The sequence below is a fragment of the Denticeps clupeoides genome, chromosome 2 (genome assembly GCF_900700375.1).
Source record: "Denticeps clupeoides chromosome 2, fDenClu1.1, whole genome shotgun sequence".
Lineage (NCBI taxonomy): Eukaryota > Metazoa > Chordata > Actinopteri > Clupeiformes > Denticipitidae > Denticeps > Denticeps clupeoides.
In genome coordinates, this window is record NC_041708.1 from 16031714 (window position 1) to 16052201 (window position 20488).

Below are 20488 nucleotides of genomic sequence, written 5' to 3' on the forward strand. Positions count from 1 at the left end.
ACTGAATTCTGTTTTTACTCATCAAAGGCTTCAAACTTCAGCATAACAAAACAAAGATTCATTTCTAATCTGTTAAATCACAATGCGTTTTGGCCCCCGTGCATCGTGGGAGCACAACACCTGAGTCCGGGCTGTTCTGCTTTCCTTAAAACCTGTGTCCAGATTAGGCTCACACAAAGAATTAGCTCCCATAGTGCTGCACCTTGCAGACAAAGCCCACAGCTCTGGTTCACTGTCACGGTTAATTATGAATTTACCTTGAATGTGTGAGGTGCCAGATCAGATCTCTTGTGAATGCTGGGAGGCATGTACAACACCTTCATGCTAATTGCTATTTATCACGCAACTTTACAGCAGAAGCAACAGTGCGGAATGTAAAACATGTTCCACTGCAGTGCCCTCCACCTTTTTCGGAAGTTTAAAGAAAATCCCACTTTTGGAGAAGGAACCTCACCTCACAGTGACAAAATGCAAACATGCAGCCTTGAATTTCTGACTCAGCTCAACAACATCTCATGGTTGAACCATCTTGTGGTTTTTGATTATCTCTATTCAAGATTCAAGATTGGTTTATTGTCAGTATACCGTGTATTGACACAATGTTTCACACAGACCCCATTCACTGTAACTTAAAACTTTTTTAAGTTACAGTAACAGTAGATAGGTGGTCAGAAATAGAGGCACACATTTGTAATTTGTAATTATATAGAATAGAATTAGAATATGGGCACTGGTGGCCTAGCGGTTAAAGAAGTGGCCCTGTAATCAGAAGGTTGCCGGTTCGTATCCCCATCCGCTAAGGTGCCACTGAGGTGCCACTGAGCAAAGCATCGTCCCCACATGCTGCTCCCTGGGCGCCTGTCATGGCTGCCCACTTCTCACTCAGGGTGATGGGTTAAATGCAGAGGACAACTTTCACTGTGTGCACCGTGTGCTGTGCAGCTGTGTATCACAAGTGACAATCAATTCACTTTCTCACTTCTCACAAGCTACAGTGAAAAAATGGAACCATTTGTGGAACCACCTTCACTGAAATAGCTGGGACGACGTCTTCATTCACCAGGCATCTGGAGAGAAAGAGCCACAAAATGTAATATTACTAACTACAAGATCGCTGACTAGCTCTGCATTTCTTAAGTCCCATGAAATGGAAAAAATGATCCTGTGCACACAAGTTATTGTGTACCACGGTCTGTAAAAAATTCTAAAGCTTCTATAAAATAGCAACCAAAAACTCTTGGGTCACTGCTTGTTTTGCTGAAATTCAGACAAATAATTTTCCAAATGAATAAATAATTCATATCAATCAATGTGCCGAATATAATTAGGTCCCTTTGAGAAGTACAGTCTCCTGTGAAGTTTACGTTTACACCTGCATGCTGACCCCTCAGATCCAACTTAAGTATTATGATTCTAACTTCCATTTTCTCTGCACTATGTGAACATCCATCTATAACCATGCCGTTCCTCGGACCTTGTAATTGTTCCTGGATGGAATCAATAACACGACTGAAGTCTGTGTAGTTCTTCCGTCGGCTGAGCCTGTTACCTTTCAGTATGAACAGAAAATTAGTCTGGCTGATTAGAATCTATTTGCAATAACTTCATGGTCTCCACACACTACCCTTTGTTAAGTGACTAGCTGAAGATCATTGAACTAGCACTGCAACATTAAGTTTAGCCAGTGTTCACTTTTTTCAGTGTATGTGTTACTGCTGCAAAGATAATGACTTCCTGAACATTTTTATGAATGAAGGAATTTTTCATTCAATTTCAAAACCTACACTACATTAGCTGGGAGAACAGATTTTATATTACACATTGTCCCTGGGCTAATCGCACCAAAAAAAGTGAACAGACGCTAAACTTGTATGGATGCACTGAAAAAAGTAAACTGTAGCTGTTGTTTGTTTATTGTGGTTTTTTTTTTACCAAACAAATTCATGCTTATGAGCAAATTTTTACTTTACTATAATGCTACTGAGAGAGATTTATTATTTTGTTTAATTCACATTACGAAAATGCTAAAATGCTAGGTACATTTTTTAGCCAGTGTTCACTTTTATCAGTTTTTTTGTCTGGTTAATCATCACATAAATCGTAAAATGTGCAGCCCTACAAACAAGTCAAATGGTCACGACCACACAGCAGATTAAGCTTTGGACTTAGCAGGAAAATACCTACTAACCTACACCTACTAATACCTACTAATACCTACTAACTCAGTAAGCCCTGTCCCATGAGGTCATGTGTGGGGACTGATGGAGACTACTACAACTACAACATGTATTTCTTATATAGCCCAAAATCACATACAGTATGTCTCACACTTGATCCTTCTGTACACAAAGAAAAACATTAGGAGAGAGAATAGACAGGTAGAAAACTTGGGAAGGAGTGGCACAGAGAGGGACCCCCTTTCCAGAGTAGAGTGAGCCTGCAATTGGTGTCAGTGCAGGGTTTGTGATGATTTGTCCAAGTAAAAAAAATAGTCCAACAGGTGTAGTGGTAGGTAAGTCAAAATTGTAGAGCATCTGTCCATGTTTGGAGGTACTGGACGGTGCAGAGTGGTTGTTTAGTCCAGTATTATAGTCTATACGGGTCCAGGGCCTTACAATAGTGGTGGCTGTGGTGACCCTCTGAGTTTTCTCGTCAGCAGTTCATTGCCAGGGACCAGGATCCCTCTGGTGGTCTCATCATGACTGAGAACATGTCATTTTAAGGGTGTAGAGCTTTTTTGTTCATGTGTGACCTCCTCTTAGCCTGCTGTAAATGACAGAAACAAATGGTTACATTCGTTTGAGAAATAGTGTGTGGAGAGGTGTCGTACTCCTTTATACACATCTGCAATGCAGAGATCAGTTAGCTCTAACGTCTTAACCAGACACATCCAACGTTGTGGAAAAAGCACATCTAAATCCCAACAGTGTCAGTTTCTAGTTCATCCTGAACAATTCTCCTCAGTGTCACTGGACAGTCCTCCCCAAGGGACATATGAGGTAAGAGCAGGCCAGGTTTCAAGGAAACAAGTCACAGCAGGTTGACAGGTTAGCCACCGTGTGGACAAATCTCATGCCACTCTATAGCAACAGGAGCAAAAGGGAATGATATTCCTCTCTTCGAAAATCTGACACTGAGAGTTGTGTATATTTTTACAACAGTGGTCTCAATATCCATGTTTCTTTATGTTTGCAAGCATGATGTCCAATGTGGGCATTCATGGTAATCGTCATGGTAGCTTTGGTTCTGCTCAAGTGCATCTTCTTAGCAGTATATGAATCTTGAAATAAAGTTCCATTTAACTTGACTGTTATTACTAAAACCATGTTTGATGGTGTGGCAAAGGCTACCTCACTTGCGAAAACCTTGCTTCCGAACCAATCCGTAGATGTGGCAAAGAATTAACTGATTTCACTTAAATACCAGGTTCACCGATCATTTTGTCCACATACTCTACATTTTTCACCGCTCACCACTAGTGTACGAGCCAGTGCACACGCACATCAAAAAATGGCCGATGAGGCTATGGCTGGAATAAGCGACTGAAGCTGAAAAAATTATTTTTTGAATAAAAAAGGTGCACAATAATTATGCAAACCTTGATATAGTGGATTGATATTAATTGGCCAAATGACTAAATGAACATAGAACCATTCAAACCTTTGTAGAGTAATTATCTTACTAATATGTTACAAGTCTTCACTTCATCGTGAATTGATTTTAAAATGAGAAATCACAAATTGTACTGGTTTAGATTAATTTTTCGTTTCCATTCCAGTGGTCCGGGAGTGGGGCCAGGCAGCGGTGCAATGTCACCTCCGCCGCTGCAGAGGGCAATAAAGAGCATTTTACTCCCTTCCCTGCCGCTTCTTCTGCTCAACGACGCTCACGTCGGCTCTTTTCCCGAAACGTTGCAATGGCATGGTGATGTTTGTGTAAATTGTGACAATGGTTACACCCCGGCGACTGCTCCGCAGTCTGGAGGGGCTGTTTGCTGTCTACAAACCGGCTGGAGTTCACTGGAAACTGGTTCGGGACACGGTGGAAGCCAGTTTATTAAAAGGTAGGAGACACAAATAAAAAGTCAAAACGCTTCACTTTCATTCATGTATTTTATCTTTCGTTGTTATTTGCATATTTCATTACTCAAAATCAAAGTTAATTGCAGACATACATTAGACCGAAACATCCTAAACATTCTGTAGGTGACAGTGTTATTTGTAGGTGACAGTGATGATGATGAGGATGATTTTTACTGATGGTTCTTGCACATTTCTCAGGTGTAAATTTGGCACCTCCTGCTCCCCCAAAGCTTGCAGTCCAGTTCCAGCTGTTGCCCAGAAGGTCAGAGGTCACTGCGGATGTCACGTTGGCTGCGACCCTGTTACCAGTTCTGGCGGGGACCCCGATGGGTGTGTTCACAACCACTAGCATTGTGTTTGATACTAGTCCTCTACCGGGAGTGGTAGTAGCCTAATGGTTTAGAAGATCACCTATGAACCAGAAGACCAGAAAGTCCCAGGTTGAAACCCCACTTACTACCATTGTGTCCCTGAGCAAGACACGTAACCCTGACTGCTCCAGATTGTAAATCATTCTGGTTAACAGTGTCTGATAAATACAGGAACAGTGTCTTTTGGTCTCCCAATTGTCCTCTGCAGTATGGAATATTTTTCATAAATTATAGATCTAAAATATTTTTGCTGAAAAAAGACTGATTACTGACCACTGTGTATGATTCTCAAATTTAGTAAATATGACCTGTTTATCTTCCTTTCATTAGTAAGAGGACCCCAGTTTCAGAGTCTTCAGGTTGGAGTGGGGCATCGCCTGGATGTGTCCTCTTCCGGAGTCCTTGGTAATCCAAAATCTCCATCTTAATCTATAGATCCTGTTTGTCATATCAGTGGATATCTCTGTTTCACAGTTCTAGGAGTTGGGCAGGGGAATAAGGCCCTCACTGATCTCTACAGGACACATGTTACCCGGGTTAGTTATGGCCATGAATTTCTAGCATTTTAACAAAATTGCTGACCGAATTTGATCATTTTTTTTCCTCTTTGTTAGTGCTACACCATTGATGGGGAATTTGGGATGGCAACAGATGATTTTTCTCCTAATGGGCGCATCCTTGAAAAAACAACATATGGTAATGTTTGACTTTGTCAATTGTCAGTGTATACTAAACTTGTAGTGTTTCGCCTCATGCCTCAACATTTTCCTTTTTTTCCTCCTTCTTTCCAGAGCACATCACTCAGGACAAATTAGAGAGGGTCTTGGCCATTATTCAGGGAGCCAATCAGAAAGCCCTGATATCGTAAGTTATGCTTAGCCTAATGGTATGTGCCTGATGATTGTGTGATTCGGACTGAAATTTGTTGTCTGCCGTGCAGCTACTCTAATGTGGACCTACAATCTCAAGAGGCATATGAGCTGGCAGTTCGTGGGATGCTGCACCCACAGGGGAAATCTCCACCCATTGTGACAGGCCTGCGTTGTATTAACTTCACACCACCGCACTTCACACTGGGTAAGAACACTACTGGGTGTTGTGTGTTTGAAGAAAACTCTCCCAGATTCCAGGGACTCTATTTTATTTATTACTAACTATCTTACCTAGCAAAAGCTAATCCCTTTATATTTTTTATAGAGGTGCAATGTTTGAATGAGACACAGCGTTACCTCCGCAAGCTTCTACATGAAGTGGGGCTTGAGCTGCGCAGCTCAGCAATTTGCACCAAAGTTCGTCGCACCAGAGATGGGCCGTTTACTCTCCAGGATGCCCTGCTCCACAAGGACTGGACCCCTGATAGCATCGCCAGGGCAGTCAAACACACCCGCCCCATAACAAAGGCTGTCCAGAAGGCTGCAGGATTGTCCAGACCTGTAATGCGCTCTACTGTAGAACTCAAACAAGACAAACAATCCTCAGATTCAACAGAGCCTCAAACTGCCACAGCTGCCACCTCAGGACACTTCCTTCCTCACAGAGCCTGAGAAAACAGCTCCAGTGGCTCCTCTACCACTTCATATTCCTGAATATGCCATTCATATTACAACTGTCTGCACAAGAATTGTTATTGTAAAATAAACATGAAAGAACACATAAACAAATGTATGATTAAATATTATTATTAAAATATGATTAAAGATTCAGAATAACTTCCTTATCTGATATTTAATATGTCAAGTTTTAATCTTGGCCCATTACAAATAGTGAGACGTTCTGTATTCCTATTTTTTCCCCATTCACTCGACCTAGCAGTAAAGGAAGCAGAGTCACATCTAAAAGGTTTTGGGTTCAAATCCCAAATTGTCAAGGTGCCACTGATCAAGGCCGGATGCCCGTCATGGCTGCACACTGCTCATTAAGGGTGATTAAATGCATTTAAATGTGTGCACCGTTTGCTGTGCTGCAGTGCATCACAATGACAAAAACTCACTATTCTGTTTAAAAATATGAGGTCCATTTGTGTGATGTTTCTAGAATAAGCATTACGAGAACTTATCTCGCTGCAGTTTTACCATTATTGGCAGTAGATATCCCATGGTACCATACTGTTTTTCTCGGTTTTATGGTTGTTATTTATATTCCTCAAATGTGAAACGTTATGGAACTGGGACTTGCTAACCGGAACCGCCGTTCCCGCACGGAATGTTTTGATGAGAGCACCGTCTCCAGGTTGTGACAATAATATGTGCCTCACGTGACTGGGTGTAAAGTATTCTTTCAATGACTGCCGTGTCCTCTGTTTAAAATCATTTTCGATGCAGATTTTCACGTCGTGACGCGAGCATGTAACTGGTTATATCCGTTTAATATTGGTCTCGGGGACACGCATCTGGGGCGAGTAGAGAATGAGTAGAGCAGCGACGGGTGAGCCTGTGCGCTGGGTGCTGTGGGACGTGAAGGACACGCTGCTGAAGGTGCGGCTCTCCGTCGGGGAGCAGTACTGCAGCGAGGCGCGTCGGGCCGGCCTCGCCCTGCACCCCGCGCAGCTCCACGCCGCCTTCCGGCAGGCCTACCGCCAGCAGGCCGCCCTGCACCCCAACTACGGCGTCGCGCAGGGCCTGGGCGGGGAGCGGTGGTGGGTGGCGGTGGTGCGTAGCACGTTCGCCCGGTGCGGGGTGCACGACGCGTCTGTGCTGGATCATTTGGCCACTCGTTTGTACCACAACTTCAAACGGCCTGAGAACTGGGAGGTGAGGACTTAACTGCATTCTCAGGCTTCCGTATTTTAACCATGGCGTCGAGCTACCATCATGTTTCACTTATGATCGCGCTTATAGTTGTATTTTTATATTGCCTGGCCCTGTCACCTTATAAAAATCTTACTCGCCATGTGCTGATAAGATGAAGTTCCTAAAAACACTATCAGTGTGTCGTGATTGTCCAGTTTTGGTTTGATCTCTGCTTCTATGTTGTTCTACCAAACAAGTAACACATTTAACATGTTTCCATTCATGTTTGTGTAAATGGTTTGAAGTGTAGGTTCATGTCTTTTCATTTATTAAGTTTATGTTTGGGTTCTATAACTTTTTAAAACTTGATTGACCTGTTTTGTTGGTCTTAGTTTGAGACCTGTGACCTGTCTGATCTTGTACCCCTTCTTACAGGTGTTTTCAGACACTCAACTGGCCCTCAGGAACTGTGCGTCAATGGGTCTACAGCTAGGTGTGGTGTCAAACTTTGACAACCGCCTGAACGGGATCTTGCAAGGCTGTGGCCTGCTACCCCACTTCAGCTTTCTGCTGACCTCAGAAGGGGCTGGAGTGGCAAAGCCAGATCCAGGCATTTTCAGGCAAGCACTGCAGATGTGTGGTGTCCCCGCCTCCAGCGTCGCCCACGTTGGGGACCACTTCGTAAACGACTACCTTGCTGCCCGATCCCTGGGCATACGTGGCTATCTGCTGGATAGACATGGCGTGGGTGCTGGCTCAGATATTCCTTCTCAGCACAGACTATGCAGCTTGGATGAATTACCAGCTCGCCTACATCAGGAAACGTACTAGTTCAAGATCAAGCCCATTCGTAAATTAAGGGAGTTCTTACTGACATTGGGGCAGTGGTGGCCTAGTGGTTAAGGAAGTGGCCCTGTAATCAGAAGGTTGCCGGTTTGAATCCCGAACCACCAAGGTGCCACTGAGCAAAGCACCCTCCCCTCACCACACACTGCTCCCCAGGCACCTGACATGGCTGCCCACTGCTCACCAAGAGTGATTAGTTCAAAGCAGAGGACACATTTTGCTCTGTGTGCTGTGCTGCGCTGCAGTGTTTCACAATGACAATCACTTCAGTTTCACTTTTATTGTCTGTATGTTTGGGGTCCTTGCCAGGCTACAGAAGAAATTGTTAGTGAATCATGCACTTACCTGTGATTGAATTGCATGAGTATCTGCCTGTATTTCTCAGACTTGAGGACATCACTACTCCTGCCTAATTCTCCAGCTTCGTTTGCAGAACCATACCCCAAGATGTGCATGGAACCTGCACCTTGCTTCTCTGCAGCGTGCAGACCCTCATTATTGTTCCACTCTCCAGGCCTTCAGTAAACCTGCTGCCATTCTTATGGACCCCAGTTCCTATATTTTTGGCCACTTTTTTTTCCCATGTCAGAAGTATGTCTTTTTGGCTGCAACTCTGGCCAGAAGTTGTCCTTGTGGAAGACATCTCTGTAAATAATATTTATTATTTAGGCAAAGGGTAGGAACACCACAATGTTTTGGTTTTCCTTTTGCATTTTCTAAATTAAACAATTATAAAGAAACACCATAAATTTGTTTTATTTATGATTTAATGAATAAAACATTGAGAAATTCAAACTAATCTTCAATTAATCGTAATTGAAACGTTGCAGTATCTTCACAAACCACCAGAGGGAAACAGCTCACAGTTCAGGAAATGCAGTGTACCATCTCATAAAGTACCTCTAGATACAAATTGTACATTTACATTTGTCACTTCAGCAAAAGCCTCAAACATAATAATGAAGTGTCATTATAAATGTATATATTAAAATGATGAAGCGTGAGGCGGGTTTAGGAGGATGTCAAGATGAAATACACCAACGTTCTGCTATTCATTCATAAATTGAATACAGCATTCATATCCAATTTATTTACTAATCAGTTCACTTTCATGTTTTTTATTTTTCTTGCAATTTTATTTTATGTTGGTGATTGAACTAAGATTTGAGGAAAGTGGAGTTAATTGACGACTGAAGTCGAGTAAATTTTATTGTTTATTATAGTTTAAACTGACACTTATATAATTACTAGCATTTTGGAACCGGTGTGAATGTGGTACGCAGTATTATGGCTACTGAGGGCTGGAAGCATGGGTCTGCTACGTTGATGGGGGCTGATTGCTTAACCCTAATACCCAAATACTCTTATTCCTTACCATCTGCTTCAGGACTGATACAGAGAAGGCCTGGGCTGAGATCAAAAAGAAGAAATGAGTTTGTGGCCAAGGGATAGACAGTGATTGAGGAGAATTGAGAACAATAATGGCAATAGAGAGAAACTCCCAGGAGACTACCCTGGCCATCTTCACGTTTGTTTGTGAGAGTTGTGTGCAAACCTAGCATCATCTCATGTGATTAGAACAGTCTCTTTGTTTCATTCACTGCTTCTTGCAGTTTCTTTCCAAGCCCTTTCTGTATCTTCAGGCAGAGTCTCCCAGCAGAGCTCCTTAAAGTGGAGAGCTTTAGCAGCTCAGCCAGTCGGCACTAAACGGCTCCCAACCAATCCAATTTCAGCATAATTAGGATTGGGGATAGGGAAACTCCGCTGTGTCCATGAGAGCTGTGTCCACGAGATGAATCACAATACAATATACAAAATCCCACAGTCAAAGCAAGAACACATTCTGAGAAGTTCAGTGAAACAACCCTAAAGTACTTTTCCAAGCTAAAAGACAAAAAAGCCACAGGCACATCTGTTGTCTCTAATGCTTCTCCTCACCATGAATGTGAGGGAGCACAGAGAGACAGATAAAAGAAAAGTGAAATAAAAAGGAACAACTTTCCTATTGCTAAAAAAAAAAAAAAAAAAAAAAAAGCACTCTGGTGCAAGAGCTCTTTGTTTTGTGGTGCCTGAGGTTTTTCACATTTCACCCAAATGGAAGAGAGAAAGAACAAAATGGAGAAATAATTAGGTGCAATGGAAGCAACATATCAGAAAGGTATAAATGAGGTCAGGAGGAAAATAAGAATTTAATAAAAACTAAAAAAAAGTGAAGTGATTGTTAGTGGATAAGGATTTGAACTAGCAATCATCTGATTTCGAGGCCTCTTCCTTAACCACTAGGCCACTACAGTGTCATAGATCAAGCAAATCATAAATAATTGCCAACAATAATTGGTTTGGCTTATTTGACTTACCAGCTATTCCACCAAATACCACAAAAATAAAGAAATACTATTTACAGTATGCATCTTTAATTGAATGCATGAACATTATACTGCAGGACACATGGCATATTATCATTGAAACGCCTTACAAATAATTAATGTGAAACAGGCCACTGAGAACTGAGGCACTAATGACTCAATGATGTCATCCAGCTGATGTTCTGTTCCATTAACTGAGGTAATGACACATAAAAGATTAGATTCCTTAGAAACACAAGTTATGATGACATTAAACACCCAACAGCTCAAAATGCCTGTTTCGACATAATAATCCTTGTAACTTTAATAATTCATATTTTGAATTGCATTACCTTAATAAATTAAGCAACTCTATAGGTACACACATTACCTACCAGCAACTCACTTTGCCCTGCTCTTAGTCTGAGGCTCTTTATTTACATTTATAGAAATGCATTCATTGCAACTTCATGCAGAAATATTTTTAAATAAACAAGAACAATACAAATAAATTAATGAAAACATTTGACCATGAACAATATTTTTCATCTCCATATACATGAGGTATTTCAGTTCATATTCATTATGTGGTACAAGCAATAATTCTTTTGCAGACCTCATTGAAGCGTTTAGCTAGATATCCAACAACTACTGACATTTCTTCCCTTCATACATTAGGTCATGTAATGAATCTTCCACAGTGTAACAAAAGAGTTGCAAACACATCTGACAATAAGATCTGATACATAAATCACTCCAACAGACACCATAAAACTGAGGAGGCTTGCATTAAATCAGATAAAACTGGTGCTAAACAGTTACATTAAACAAGTCTAAAAAGGTCCTTAATAAACCTTAAAATAGCTTGTGCTGTATTCACCACATCTGTGAGCCACACATGCATTTTAGCGTGTTCATGATTAAGTGTACGACACTTCCCAAGTGGTCAATTGTGACACCCTACAGGAGGACAGGGGGAAACTTAGTTGGTCCATGCAGAAGAGCTAGCACACACTGTAAAATGTAAATGTAAAGTGAATCGACTACTCTGTATAGAAGTGTATCTAGTGAACAGAGCTTCAGACAAATAGAGAATGGCAGTAACCACTTTCATGAAATGCTGACAATCAAAATAGTTTCAAGCATTCTAAGGCAGCTGAGGTAGACCAGTTATTCTGTTATTTAATATTACGTATACTTTTAACTGCCAACTGAGTGAGGGCAAACCCAAACATTGTATTTCTTGATGTACATTTGGTTCAAAATTTGAACTAGATTGCATGTTTTGAGGGCAAATATGGCAAGTTACCATTTCACAGTCAGAATATAAATTTTAAAAAAGGCCAAATGTAACATTTATATGGCGATAAAAAAGAAAAGAAAAATCCATTTTTATATAGATGCTAGCTACCTAGAAATAAATAAATAAATACATTTCTCATTTAGATTGTGGTTTTTTTGCCAAATACAAATCCTCACCACCCGTGAAATATTTTTGTGCTCTTTCGTGAAATTTAAATATGCAGAGGCTCTAAAGCTCTGTGGTCAATTTAGAGTATAGTAACTGTAGCAATTATACACAGTAAATGGAAGAAATGTATATAAAATAATTATGAGGATATTTCTAAGCCAGTGCATGAACATTTCATCTGGATAAAGTAAAAAAAAAAAAAAAAAAAAAAAACAATAATCATAATAAAGGTCAGTCACATAAAGAAGTACTGGTATTCTCACAACTAAGAAAATATCTCATTCAAAAAGTTGTTCAACCTGTCATGCTATATCAGGTACAACTCCAGTATGTGGTGGTCCAATCCCAGACAACATTTTTTGTCTAGCAGTAAGCAATTAAAATGTAAAAAATTGCATGTTGCTCCATAGGATGCCCCATAAACCCATATTACACTCAGCTGGGAAAGGACTATGATGCCGTGCAAAGGCAAAAATTAGGATTCTGGATATAGCTTCAAGTACAAACATCTCACTCTTGTTAAGTGCTAAAGCACTGGTAAGCTCTAAAAATCATAGGCCATTCAATGCAGTCCACAATTCATCACGTCTTGAACTTCAATCATTTAGTCATTTTGCACCAGAATTTCCATGTTGTCCTTCACAGTTGTCACTTTGCAGTGCTACAGGACAGTCATCGTGTCATGGGCATTCACACTAAGCAAGTGAAGTGTGGGAAAGTCTCCAGTGGATCAGAATCTGTTTCACATTTTCTTTCAATGGTTTAAAAAAAAAAAAAAAAAAAAAAAAAAAAAAAAAAAAAAAAACCTTCAGTACCTCCACTTAGATCCCAAACAATGGCAGGGTATAGTAGGATAGGATAAATGGAGAGTACAGCCAAATCAAAGCTTCACTCTTCAAACCACTGCAAAAATGAAAAAAAAAAAAATACAATGCTGTATTAATGCAAAGTCATTGAAAAATACATACCAATTGAAAGCTAACTATGAACCGAACTAGCTAAGATAGTAAACTGCAGATCACTGCATTATTGTACCTTGAGCATAAGGAACATGGCCTGGGAGACAAGCAAAAGCAAAAAATAAAAATTAAAAGGCTTCATTCATCAACAAATACTAACTTCCACAGAATCACATCCGTCGCCACACACCAATCAGCCATAACTAATCTGGCCACTGACTGAAGTGAATAATAGTGATTATTTGGTTACAATGCAATTCATTTAAAGTCAGACGGTTGTGAAAGCATTACAGTTACACTTCATTTGAATCACTTTTCAAACCAACCCAACATTTAAATTAAAGCATTTTCAAGCTCCTGCAGTTTAATTCAATAAAGTACACCACACCCATAGTCTGAACAGCCGTGGGAACAGACTGAGTCGGACTGGGATAACTTGCCCAAGATTCCAATACCTAATGATGGAGCAATTACCTATAGGTTTCAATTTCATCTGGCAAATAATACCTAATTTAGCCAAATATTATATATCTTACATTAGTTTTAAATTCATCATATATATATATATATATATAGAAAATTAGTCCCTGACCTTGGTCCTGTGTCTCAGTGTCTTACATTAGTTTTAAATTCACCATATATTTCCCCAGAGTTCAACTTCAACTGCATGTTTGCCAAGGACGCACGCAGATTAAGCCAGATGGACAATCAGTGAATGGGAATGCTTCAGCAGGAAGGGCACAGAATGCCATTTAAAACTCTGCACCCCTCTTCCCCCTCCCATTCACCACAGTCACAAACCCCCCCTACTGACTAGTATAATTAGTCTCCCTATGACAAATACAATGTTGAAACATAAGCAAATCACACACACCACTTAGAAACATCCCACTGACCTCTAGACATTCTGTTCTGTAATACATATTCAGTGAGAATATGAGAATTCTATTTTTATTAAAAAGCAATAGAAAAAACTGCCAACACACACACATGCACACATCTGGGGGGAAAAAAAGCCATGTACATTACAGCGATCTTGGAACTGCCGTACGGAATAGCGTACAAATCAAGGTGGGAGAAATCAAATAAAAGCTCTTGTTGAGCTCTTACTACAGCTATGGGGATTAAATAAAAATGTACCAATTCGAGCCACAATTCATTCAACAAAGGGAAGGAAAAAAAAAAAAAAAAAAAAAAAAAAAAAAAACACACTGCAGCAATATATTTACCATGCTGCTGGCCATATCACAAAAGGTGAGATGTTAAAGTACCAGTTTCAGTATGACAGCAAGAGGTCCTGCCTTTCAGCACGTTGCTGGGCTTCTCAAACCAACACGGCAGCAGCCGACCTCGCTCACATTCGCCACGCCTCCACCAGCAACTACACAGCAGAGGAAGAGAAAATATCAGAGCTCTGTAAAGACGTATGTGGTAAGAGGAAGCGGGGAAGATACTGACTGGAAGAGCATGATCAGCAGCATTAGCAGCATGCTGCCAACCACACAGAGAACCAGCAGGGTGGCTGCAGTGTGCTGGACATGATTGGTGGCGACCACAGCCAGCAAGTCTGCATGTTCACATCGCATCCCAACAAAGCCTGGGTGACACCTGGAGAGATAAAAGCACAGGAGAGAGCTTTGATCCAATCTGTTTCATCTTTAACAGCAATCAGCACTTCTCAATCTCAACAAGTCAGCAGCTTTTTCAGTAATTCCAATTAATATGCCTGATCCAATCATGACAAATCTGTGAGTGCTGGCATAATATTTGAATAGAATCATTTACCAAGTGTCCTCAAAGCAGACATTTAAATGGTTTACTTATGTTTGAGCTAAAAATAATTACTCAGCTACATTTCTCTCAACTGGAACTGTGACTAAGTAAGAGTATTGAGTAAAATGTTAATATAAAATAAGTCAAGAGGTCAAAGAATTTCCACTCACACACACGCAGGAGTTTCCTCCAGGATCAGGAAGCGGCAAGTGCCATGAAAACAGAACTGACTGTGAGAGTCTGGACAGTCGTCAAAATGGGAGTGGACAGCAGCTATAAATTCTGCAAGAGAAAAGGGGACATGCTCTCTAAACTCTTCAAGTTTCTTTGCATAGACCAAACCTTCAACAACCTGACTGTTCACAATGGAGATACAATATTGACGCACTGCACTCTGAAATTATGATTCAGGCAGAGATTCTACTTCTCAACTCATCTAAACTAAGATTTTTCAAGTGTTCCTTTATCTCAATAATACATTGTATCTACTTTCAAATATAAATTATTTAAACTTTATCAAGTGGTCTGGTCACAATGTCACCTTTCAGCTGGTGCATTAACTGGGATGCAGGTAACCAGTCAGTTGATTTATTCCTGCCATGTGGTGGTGAGGCTTGCTGGAAACTGGCATGATTGTAATGAAACCTTTACAGGTAGATTTATCCTGATTGAGAGTTATAGTAAAAATGATTAATATACACCTTAAGACAAATTAAAATGTCATTGAATAGCCATATATACACTCATTAGGATTAAGCTGTACATATTTTGAAAATTCAAAATATATTTTCCCTATTCAGGGATGTAATGACATACATTTTTTTTTTTTAAATCTGAATATTTACTTTGAATGCAAACGTGCTAAACGTACACAATTTTGCCACCGGGGTTAATATGATTCTGCCCATCTGCTGGCGTATAAAGAACATCTCAGTCATGGCAAATTGATTTCATCTTTTAAAAATGTATCACCTTCAAACCAGTCACTGAGGCACTAATACATAAAAATGGTGCGTAAATCCAGCTGCTATTCATTTAAATTCAGGCATGACAAAATGCCCTCATTGAACTGGTAGTAACATCAGGTTGGTCCCACCCCTGTTTCTTCTACAACATGATCACTTCTTATGTCTGCATTGCCTGTGCTCTGTCGCGGTCTACAGATCCGGTGGGTGACCTAATTGCTTCGATCAGTTGCTGCAACCTGCCACGCTACCAAGCCCGTTGCTCTCGCTTTCCTCTCAAGGTGACAGACGACTGGCGCTTGGGAGGCTTTAGACCACATTACTTTGTTTTGCGATTACCCAAACAAGTTTTTAGAACCACACAGCAACTTATTCCTTGTTTTATAATGTGTGGAAATGCTTTTACTTTTACGAACAGTGCTGTGAGTTCAACTGTATTGTCTATATCTTCACCAAAGATTTAAAATCATCTCCGGTTATACTCATTTAAGACCACATTTTATCTGCTGAGATCCTTCCACATTTTAACAATGCATTGGACAATTCTTAATTTTATTAAATTACAGTGATCTTAATGGTTTTATTTGCTGAATACAGGCCAATAATGTGTTTTTTTTTTTTAAATACACATTTAAGATGAAATACATGATCATTAATCGCTGTTTAATTAAATCTATTAAAAACCAGCTGGTGACCATTTTCATGCAGTGAGTGGTTTTGGCCCAATGCAACGGCAAACTGGCATCAGGAGCATATGCTCGTTTACAGACGTTTTGATTTAATATTTTAATTACAGACTACAGTATAATGTAGCCATGGACTAACTAGATAACGTTCAGATGAACCTGAAATATAGAGCCAGTGGTTCCTGGTTTGCTTGAACAGAGAGTCAGAGTGTCATGGGATAGAGGAAAATTCTCACCATGTCCCTATTGTAACATAAAAATGTTTCCTCAAAAACCACACTCCTGCCAAAAGCAGATCCAACTAAACCGCAGTGAACTCAATATTTTATATCACTCAGTCTATGGCTTACTTACAAACCCGTACCCATGTGGACAGAATGCCATTTCCTGGGATGGACTTCGGAAGAGAGGAAGAACTGCAGAGACTAGAGTGGGAATGACAAGATGAAGCAGAAATGCCATTACAGGCTTTGAATTCCAGCATTTCTGTATTGTTCCCATTTTTTTTTTCAGATCTTGTGAAAGCCCCCTGTTTTCCCCAGGGCAGATCTCCTAGCATCCTCTCTTTCCTCTCAACACTATTCTGTCACAGTACTATTCAGTACTAAATCAGGACTTATTTTCTCCAAGAATGCCTGAATGCCTCCCTTCACTGACCCGAGTCCATATTCTATTCAAAAAACGCTCGTGTTGCACTGATTCAATCTACGATTGCATGCTACCTTGCGTACGTGTTCCAAAAACACAATGGTCTGTGCTTGTTACTATGGATGCACACCGGCACACAGAGAACACTGGTCAGGCAGACCACATCTTCCCAGCATGGAAATAAAAAAATAAAAAAATAAATAAGCCATACTTCTCCTGGGGGTATGTTTGGTGGTGGACTGGATACTGGTGGTTGTAGCAGATGCGGTCATTGTTGCTGTTGCAGTCGGTGTGGTGCTAGTGAACGTGCTGCTGGCAGCAGCAGTAGAATTCTCTGGCACCTGACCACAGGTAAAGAAGGAACCTATAAAAACAATTGTATGCCGGTAAACAAATAAGTAACATTTATAAGATGCATCTTTTGCTTTTCACTGCAACTCTGCACCACCCACAGCACACCACGCACCTTAATTATACATGTCTTTACACTTAACAGTCTACTGACACCACACAAGATTTACTGGACTGACTTATACCATACAAGTTCCTCCATGTTTACATTTGTATAAGGTATGTACGATGTCTGCTCTGTCTGGTGGTAGTAGCCTAGTGGGTAACACACTCGCCGATGAACCAGAAGACCCAGGTTCAAATCCCACTTACTACCATTGTGTCCCTGAGCATAACCCTAAGTTGCTCCGGGGGGGACTGACCCAGTCACTACTGATTGTAAGGCGCTCTGGATAAGGGCGTCTGATAAATGCTGTAAATGTAAATGTATACCTCGGAATTAGGCTGATCAAGGCGGGTTTTGTATTGACAGTGAATTGGTGTGAACCAGTTTAAACTGCTATCTATCCATTCAGAACCCATACAATAGTAGCACCTAAATTCTGGGCTGGACTAATGAAAAATGTTGAAAACATTTTTTTGGTATTGTTAGTTTATTTTTTTATTCCTACCCATTCCTGATCAACAATGAGCATATTACTGGCATCCATTGTTCACGTGGGCGTAACCTAGCTGTGTTTAAAATTCTATATGTTCTGGTCATCATGGCAGAGTTTCGCAGATTTAATGTAAGTGTAATATTGTACAATCATGCACAATTTGTGCCATATCACATACACTTACTACCCATAACTGCTGAATCCAGCAATACCTTCCATTAAATTATCCCAAGCAATCTACTTTCATTTTCAAATACAAGCACAAATACAAAAAAGTACAAGTTCCTGTAAATATGTGTACAGGTTGCAGACTATGTTTGACTGTCTTTTATGCAAAGTACAACATATCCTAGACAAAAAAAAAAAAAAAGCTGTGCCTGCATGACCATATAAAGACCAATCAGGGTGCCCATGATGACCCATGTCCACCACCACCAAATGCACCTTCATACAAGTATCAGAACTGGACAACCAAGAAAACAGAATAAGGTGGACAGCTCTGATAAATCTTCTTTTACATAAAATAGGTGGCATGTGCATCTTTTACCAGGGAAAACATCGGGATGCACTATGGGCACATTAGAGGTTCTGCGCGGTCCTTGGTGACATGTAGACACCTACATAAACATTATTGCTGACCAAGCACATTTTACATAAGTTTTGTACCACTTTGTGCAAGGTGATGACAGTAAAAGTCTATGAAACATTCCTGATCACTTTTTTATTATTACTGGCAAGACCATGATATAAGCAGGATTATCCGCTCCAAGGTGGTGTGTGTGTGTGTGTGTTGTCTTGGAAGTGCTTTTCCAGAATTCTTGTCAGTGGCTCACAAAACGTGCCAAGATCATTATTTATGCAAATCTTTGTGCCATACAAAAGCAAAACACTGATGAAGGGGAAAAAAAAAAAACTAAAAAAAAAAAAAAAAACACCATAATGTTTTATAAATAGCAAAACAAACTCTGAACAGCAAAAATACATATATTTTTACATATAAATTTACACTAAAGACCATGGACCGGATTAACCTGTGACTATTAATTCCTGCGCTACACAGGCTAAGGACGATTTGTCATTAATCTGTGCTAATCTTAGAGACTACACAGCCAAACCAGAGATAAAATTAGCCTCAGATGACAAAGATATTCAAACCAGCAAAGCAAAAAGATCACAACACGCAATAATAATTCATTATTCTACACAGTTAAAAGCACATACAAATTTTAGAAACATATTTTGGCTATTGTTCACCCTTCATTTCCAGCCCCACTGCACACTAATGTTGCATTTGTTTTTAAATAAAAAAAATAAAAAAAAAATTAAGATCATATGAAACGAATCAAATCAGTAGGGCCAATTAACCCCCCCCCCCCCCCCTTCATTCTTATTTATCTGCACGGACCCTCATGTCAGACATGCTTCATATTTCTCTGAAAGCGGACTACACATCCGCAAAAACATGCCAAAAAAATATCCGCACCAAAATGAAAACGGGCCATTGTGGATTTTTAAACAGTACAATTCATAAAACTTAGACTAAACCGCATAGAAGCTGCTTTTCTTTTTAGGGAGCACATCCCAGCAGAGTTGGATAAACGGTTGCACCAATAATAAACGTATTAATGAGGTTTAAGAAGCCGGTAAACCACGGCGGATGAGCATTTTCAGAACATGTGGAACATGAACAGGGGAACCCTGGGCGCGCGTCCTGGTCATGTGGTCGAGAATCCGCGAAACGACACGAAAACTAAACACTTCCGAATGACCTGCGCATGAAAACCAATCAGGCAGTCCGCGCTACCGACCAGACTTCACTTGGGATAAAAAAAAAAAAACTCACCAGCGAGGAGGAAAATCGTGTCCCATAAAACCAGATTCATCGTCGGGACGGGACGGGACGGGACGTGCCCAGCCTTGCGCGTTCGTCAGAATGTGCGAGGTGTCCCTTTCACGTCCGCCTGCCGGAGTTCGCTCCTCCAACTTCAGCGCCGCGCTTCAGCCGGGACTGCGCGCCAGTGCGCGGCGACCTGGGCGAGATCATGTTGTGATGTCTCACTGCAGGACACTTCCATGCAGGACACTTCCATGCTGCGTCCCGCACCTTTCGTCCTCGGCGGTGAGCGCGCGCGCGCGCGCGCACGCGCGTGCGACGGAAGCGGAGCTGCGCACATGCTTGAAGAACATGAAAGGATTCACATCACTATGATTACGGTTAATCCGTCTGTAGAGACTCGTGTTTCGTATTCTCGGGGGAAATTCCACGTTTTATTTGACGTGATTGATACGTTTCACCTGTTTTCAGTTAGATCATGCACGACCAATCAATACAGCAAGAAGTGAATCGCTTCTTCACCCACGCTGTCCTCCTGACATGGCCATCACGTGGGAACTGCTGTTCTGACATGCTGTCAGCCAGCTCAACCTGCATATGTTCTCACAGTCTGGTCCTCCTGGCTTTCTGATTTACTCACTGCTTTATTCTGATGTTTGCAGCTGACATGATCCCTGTCAAAATGTGGGCAGTGTGTCACCAAGCAGGTGACATCAAACAGATTGATGTCAAGCGTGAGAATCCATGTGTCTGATTTGACTGGCTTGTCTAAAACCACCTGCAATAAAACAGATCAACGTATTTAAAACATTCAGGTGAAGTCCCAAGC

The 20488-nt window shown here is 40.8% G+C and overlaps 3 protein-coding genes across 5 annotated transcripts; 2 read left to right on the forward strand and 1 right to left on the reverse strand.

Moving 5' to 3' along the window:
• Positions 1–3881: 3881 nt before the first annotated feature.
• trub2 (TruB pseudouridine (psi) synthase family member 2) lies at positions 3882–6162 on the forward strand. Its single transcript, XM_028969905.1, has 8 exons — positions 3882–4063; positions 4281–4412; positions 4784–4858; positions 4928–4989; positions 5068–5149; positions 5245–5317; positions 5394–5530; positions 5651–6162. Exons 1-8 carry the CDS (start codon positions 3949–3951, stop codon positions 5995–5997), a joined length of 1023 nt encoding a protein of 340 aa, XP_028825738.1. The 5' UTR covers positions 3882–3948; the 3' UTR covers positions 5998–6162.
• A 512-nt stretch (positions 6163–6674) lies between these two features.
• hdhd3 (haloacid dehalogenase-like hydrolase domain containing 3) lies at positions 6675–8180 on the forward strand. Its single transcript, XM_028970004.1, has 2 exons — positions 6675–7203; positions 7618–8180. The coding sequence occupies exons 1-2, from the start codon at positions 6859–6861 to the stop codon at positions 8011–8013; spliced, it is 741 nt and encodes a 246-aa protein (XP_028825837.1). The 5' UTR covers positions 6675–6858; the 3' UTR covers positions 8014–8180.
• Positions 8181–12650: 4470 nt separating this feature from the next.
• tgfa (transforming growth factor, alpha) lies at positions 12651–19983 on the reverse strand. Of its 3 annotated transcripts, none has more exons than XM_028970092.1 (7): positions 19669–19983; positions 17087–17239; positions 14747–14858; positions 14262–14411; positions 14075–14184; positions 12880–12900; positions 12681–12747 (listed from the first exon to the last, which is right to left on the reverse strand). In XM_028970092.1, the coding sequence occupies exons 1-7, from the start codon at positions 19706–19708 to the stop codon at positions 12740–12742; spliced, it is 594 nt and encodes a 197-aa protein (XP_028825925.1). In that variant the 5' UTR covers positions 19709–19983; the 3' UTR covers positions 12681–12739. The 3 variants fall into 3 exon arrangements, with proteins under 3 accessions (XP_028825927.1, XP_028825925.1, XP_028825926.1); XM_028970093.1 differs by having other exon boundaries at positions 12682–12747; positions 14033–14184; XM_028970094.1 differs by lacking the exon at positions 12880–12900 and having other exon boundaries at positions 12651–12747.
• Positions 19984–20488: the final 505 nt, after the last annotated feature.

Coding starts and splice junctions, on each gene's coding strand:
- trub2 (XM_028969905.1), top strand. CDS start 3,949: ATGGTTACACCCCGGCGACTGCTCCGCAGTCTGGAGGGGCTGTTTGCT. Junction 4,064..4,280: donor GGAAGCCAGTTTATTAAAAG/GTAGGAGACACA, acceptor CACATTTCTCAG/GTGTAAATTTGGCACCTCCT. Junction 4,990..5,067: donor ACAGGACACATGTTACCCGG/GTTAGTTATGGC, acceptor CCTCTTTGTTAG/TGCTACACCATTGATGGGGA.
- hdhd3 (XM_028970004.1), top strand. CDS start 6,859: ATGAGTAGAGCAGCGACGGGTGAGCCTGTGCGCTGGGTGCTGTGGGAC. Junction 7,204..7,617: donor AACGGCCTGAGAACTGGGAG/GTGAGGACTTAA, acceptor CCCTTCTTACAG/GTGTTTTCAGACACTCAACT.
- tgfa (XM_028970092.1), bottom strand. CDS start 19,708: ATGAATCTGGTTTTATGGGACACGATTTTCCTCCTCGCTG. Junction 14,185..14,261: donor CTGCTGATCATGCTCTTCCA/GTCAGTATCTTC, acceptor TCTGCTGTGTAG/TTGCTGGTGGAGGCGTGGCG. Junction 12,901..14,074: donor TTGCTGTCATACTGAAACTG/GTACTTTAACAT, acceptor CTTGTCTCCCAG/GCCATGTTCCTTATGCTCAA.